Source organism: Limulus polyphemus, unplaced genomic scaffold, assembly GCF_000517525.1.
Source record: "Limulus polyphemus unplaced genomic scaffold, Limulus_polyphemus-2.1.2 Scaffold5034, whole genome shotgun sequence".
NCBI classification, from domain to species: domain Eukaryota; kingdom Metazoa; phylum Arthropoda; class Merostomata; order Xiphosura; family Limulidae; genus Limulus; species Limulus polyphemus.
In genome coordinates, this window is record NW_013670644.1 from 53,844 (window position 1) to 59,565 (window position 5,722).

The 5,722-nt window shown below is 31.5% G+C and overlaps 1 protein-coding gene across 1 annotated transcript in view; it reads right to left on the reverse strand.

Annotated features, from left to right (window-relative positions):
- Positions 1–5,722, reverse strand: part of LOC111089022 (neurogenic locus notch homolog protein 2-like) — a gene marked incomplete at its 5' end in the record, with an annotated part of 37,398 nt that overhangs the window by 11,004 nt on the left and 20,672 nt on the right. Inside the window, 8 exons of the mRNA XM_022400641.1 lie at positions 787–906; positions 1,227–1,316; positions 1,605–1,724; positions 1,909–2,001; positions 3,253–3,375; positions 3,838–3,927; positions 4,622–4,744; positions 5,584–5,599. Coding sequence (XP_022256349.1) covers positions 787–906; positions 1,227–1,316; positions 1,605–1,724; positions 1,909–2,001; positions 3,253–3,375; positions 3,838–3,927; positions 4,622–4,744; positions 5,584–5,599 — 775 coding nt within the window. The remainder of the gene's footprint in view (positions 1–786; positions 907–1,226; positions 1,317–1,604; positions 1,725–1,908; positions 2,002–3,252; positions 3,376–3,837; positions 3,928–4,621; positions 4,745–5,583; positions 5,600–5,722) is intronic.

Below are 5,722 nucleotides of genomic sequence, written 5' to 3' on the forward strand. Positions count from 1 at the left end.
AGTTAGTCATCACCACCCACCTCCAACTCTTGGACTACTATTTTACCAACGAATAGTGGGATTGACCGTCACATTATAACGCCCCCACGGCTGAAAGGGCAAGCATGTTTGGTGTGATGGGGATTTGAACCCGCGACCCTCAGATTGCGAGTCGAGTGCCCTAACCACTTGGCCAAGTTTGAGCACACCAAAGTGATCAACTTAATTTGAATTTATATCATCATGTCCTTGTTCATGAACATTTATGTTCTATTAAGTATTAAGTAAATTAAATTTGATGCGCATGTGGTAAGGTGGGACTAAAGTAAACCTGAAAACCTGTTGAAGATGGAGAAATAACTTCTAACAAAAGAAAAGTTCTTCTTGTAATACACAATATATTTTCTTAAATAAAAAAATCTGTAAGGGAATAAATCGCAGAGAATTGTTTTTTTTTATTAAGACTGAGAATCAGTTAAACTAAGACTTTAATGCATAAAGAATGAATCTCTGTTGATAATCATTATGAAGAACTGTATAAAAATGCAATAATATCTGAACTTTTAATAATAAATAATAAGTGTTGATTAGGCTTTTCGACTACACCTAATATATATGTATCGAGATACATTTTGGTACTGACATATATGTATACAGGTGTTGAGTTTTTCTTAATTTATTTCATGATTCAGCATAATTGAACCCAAATTGTTTTATTCTATAAATTTACAGAGAATTTCCTAATTATATAAACAACTAGCTGTAATTTACAAGTTACAAATCTACATGAGAAACAATATATCTTACGACGGCATCCATCTCTAGTGTTGGGGTCACCAGTGAAGCCATCTCCGCAACGACACTGTCCACGATGGTTGAGAGCGACACAATCAGAATTTGGTGTGCAAGAGAAATCAATGCAAACCTCTGAATAAGAAAATATTTTTATTTTTATAATCATATTTTCATAGAAACATCATCTAACAATACATCAATAACTGAAATAAGCACAACCTAATATTAATTAAATTTCCAGGCTTTTAACCTAATACCAAATTGATTAACATTATAGCTCGATCAGACACAATTAACTTTTATTTATATACCTGATACCAAGCACTGACAAAAAAAGTGACCCAAAACTTATGCTTACACTGCTTTATGTATAAGCAAGGTTCACTCTATTTAAATGTGAAGTGTGAGTTTTATAACCACACTGCTTTATATATAAATAAGGTTCACTCTACCTGCACATTTGAGGATTCCAAGGTCATTGGGTTTGCAAGACTGGAATGTAGGACAATGTAAGTCTTCTTCGCACTGGTCAGGTCCTTTTGCTGTGTGAGAACATAAACTTTTCACAGAATACCATATTTTCAACAAGAAAATTAAAATAAGCAAAGAATATTTCTTCCTCATTAGTAGATGGTTCAAAAACTTATATGTTTAAAAGTAACTACTATATTCTTTATTTACAAATTGCTTTTTTCCCTTAGCTGAATGCAATCCAATTTTTTATGATTAATTTTTTTTACCAATGAACACTAATCGCATTTGCTAAAATATTCACAAAGCACAAATACACGTACTTTTCATAGAGATCTGACAAGGGTCAAATTACTTACAAATACAGGCCATAAAGTTATTGGGATCTCGAACAAAGCCTTGGTCACACTGACATTCGTGATGGTGGTCCTTGGATACACAGTGGGTATGGTCTCCGCAACTGACATAACGACAAGCATCTAGACAAAGAAACAAAGTGGAGATTTAACATCAACTTCTAGAGGAGTGAAGTTAAGATGATGATGTTATAATTCAACAGGAATGTGCTAAGAAGGGAGTTATTTTACACTGTATAGCCCACAACTAAGTAAGTTTCCATATTACACTAAATACACCTATATATACATAACTTTTACCACCTACCTACACACTTTTTGATACCACTGTTGTCAGACTTGCATACATCTCCTGGCCTTGGACAGTCCTGATCTCTCTGGCATTCATCTCTTGTTGGTGCTACAAATATAAAAAAAAACAAAAACATGCCTTACATATATATAACCATCTGAATATGACAAAAAATATCCTATGGAATATTAAAATTTCTCAAAAAAAATGTTTTCGCTTGTGAAACTTTAGCACTCTGAATTAACCATTTGAAAACAGTTACTAACAAATTCATACAAATATCTATTAGATATCTTTAAATGAATGATGTAGCCAATGTTTGTATGTATTGAAGTATCTGGTGTATGACACACTTCCATTCACTACCCCTTTCCCCCACTTTATTATCAGATCTATGCTAACACACTTTGGCTTCCTTCCCTCACCCACATTCTTCATCAGATACAGGAATTGAATCTAGACCAACATGTTTCCAACTGTTATCCCCTTCCTTATTACGTTCACATTAGATTCAAGAACTGAACACATACAAGCACTATCCCTCTTGCTGTCACAGTGCTCACTAGATTCAGGAACTAATCTACAGTACATCAGTAGAATCAAGTACATATTTTACAAACATCCAATCAGTGATCAGTAACTGATTACAGAACTAGTTTCAGTAACTTGATCTTTTAATTGAGAGCGTCTTTTCTAGTCATTACCCTACGAAAGAATATTAAACACTGCCCAACGTTTGACCACATCACACTGGTCATTACCCTACGAAAGAATATTAAACACTGTCCAACATTTGACCACATCTCATTCACTAGTAGCATGATCTCTTTTGCTAGATTAGTTCCACGCATCAAAATTTGCTTGTTTGCCCACATGTTTTAAGCTATCTAGTTCATTAGATCAAATATACCTATAACTGCACCTAGGACGTTTAAGATCATAAATGAAATTAGATGTTATCGTTGGTAATTCTGCAATTTTGAAACTTTAAAAAAATTTTGTAATCTATATTTAGGTTTGAAAATAACTAGTAAACTTTTCTGTTCTGGCAGCATGAATGGCTCTTCTAATCTATTTTTAAAATCACTATTGTTACTATTTGTCTAGTATAAAATTGATAAATTATAAAAAAAGCAAGTTTTATAAGATTAAACAATATCCTATGGTTAATTACACAAAGTTATTCATTTGCTAATTGAATTCATCATCAGAGAAGGACGGTTGAAGAAGGGTTATATGAATCGAGGTAAATTAGGTTTAACAACCACACTGCTGTACACTTTAGAACCGTGACAAAGACTAGTTATTTCTGATTTGATCAGAAGGTCCTATTCCAGACCGAATACTTGCAATACGTACGTTTACATCCATTAAGCAGGTTACTGGGGTCACCTATATAGTTGGGTAAACACTCACAGTGTGCTTTGTGATACGTCGTAATACATTCAGCATTTGGGCCACACTGTATGAACTGGCATGCATCTGCAAAAAAAATATATATATATATCCATTCAAGTAAAACTAACATAACAATAGTGTCTTGTTTAGAAATACATTAAAATAAAACTAACCTATGTTCAGAAATAAGTCAAAGTATAACTACCTCACAGAAGTATTTTGATCAGAAATACATTAAAAAAATTAACCTAACAACATTTTATTGAGAAAAATGTTAAAGTAAAACTAATTTAGCAACAGAACTCTGTTAAAATAGCTTTTAGAAATGGACATATACATGTTTCGGGAACATTTACGGTTGCTTGAACTTTTTTTTTTTTTAACTCATACACTGTAGTATGGCTGATAAGTCCAATATTTCTTACACTTTTAATCATTAAACAAAATTATGTGCAGAAAGGAATGTCAGTGTTATATAGCTTTTACAGCTGGTGAAATTAGTCATACAAATATTATTTATTCTTATAAACATAAACGGAGTTGTACCGAAGCAGTCCAAGATGCCTTCATGGTTTTGTCTGCAGATATCATTGACAGAACAATCATCATCACTGTCACAAATGTTGATGTTGATGGCTAAAAGATCAAAGTAATATTAAATGTAAAACTTACACTATCAGAAAAATATATATTTTACCAAAACATATTTTAATAAAACAAAAATACAAGTAAAAGCTAGAATGCTAGCATGTACAAACCCAGATTTATTGTATTTACAAGTTCAAATTACTGTACTAAAACAAACTGTAAATATAAGAATCCAAAACTTAACATATAAAATGTAAACATAAGAGACCGGAGTATAACACATAAACCGTACAAATTATAGTACTGAAATTACCAAACACAATTTGCAAGTCTTAGAATCCAGAACTTAACACATAAACTGTTAATATAAGAGTCCAGAACTTAACATATAAAATGTAAACGTAAGAGACCGGAGTATAATACATAAACTGTACAAATTATAGTACTGAAATTACCAAACACAATTTGCAAGTCTTAGAATCCAGAACTTAACACATAAACTGTAAATATAAGAGTCCAGAACTTAACATATAAAATGTAAACGTAAGAGACCGAAGTATAACACATAAACCGTACAAATTATAGTACTGAAGTTACCAAACACAATTTGTAAATCTTAGAATCCAGAACTTAACACATAAACTGTTAATATAAGAGTCCAGAGTTTAACACATTAACTTTAAATCTTGTAGTCCAGAACTTAATATACATGTAAATGTAAAATTATTAAATCCATACATACGTTGACATCCAGATATTTTATCCTTTGGATTTCCTGTGGTACCTTCTGGACAGTAACAAATAGCTTCATGACCCAGACCTTTGCAGATCGCATGTGGACCGCACTCAGCATAAACACATACCACTAGAGTTCATTCAACAGAAACAGTTGTTAGTGTACACACTTATACAACACAAAAACTCTTACTTAGATAAATCTAAAACTTGTACAGTTCCATAGAAAATATTATATACATGATGTGAATGATGGTAAAAATATTTTCAAAATTTCACAATTAATACTTTAACGAAGGAAAAACATCGTGTCTAAAATTACTCTACATAAGAGTATTATATTCACAATTAATACTTTAACGAAGGAAAAACATCGTGTCTAAAATTACTCTACATAAGAGTATTATATTCACAATTAATACTTTAACGAAGGAAAAACATCGTGTCTAAAATTACTCTACATAAGAGTATTATATTCACAATTAATACTTTAACAAAGGAAAAACATCGTGTCTAAAATTACTCTACATAAGAGTATTATAAATTAATATATTTTCATATCATTGATAACTAGTTTAAAAGAAGTAAGAGTACACTGAGATGAAAGATGAGTGTAAAGTAAATCCACATTTATAGTATAGAGAGGATTAGTGTGAAGAAGGTAATCCATGATTCCATCATAGAGAATGGATTAACATCTTTAGATTCATCTTCTCTATGGTGGAATCATGGATTAACATCTTTAGATTCATCTTCTCTATGGTGGAATCATGGATTAACTTCTTTAAATTCATCTTATCTATGATGGAATCATGGATTACCTTTACACTAATCTTATTCCAGAATAGAGAAGATGAATCTAAAGATGTTAATCCATGATTCCACCATAGAGAAGATGAATCTAAAGATGTTAATCCATTATTTCAACATAGAGAAGATGAATCTAAAGAAGTTAATCCATGATTCTACCATAGAGAAGATGAATCTAAAGATATTAATCTATTATTCCAGAATAGAGAAGATGAATCTAAAGATGTTAATCCATGATTCCACCATAGAGAAGATGAATCTAAAGATGTTAATCCATGATTCCACCATAGAGAAGATG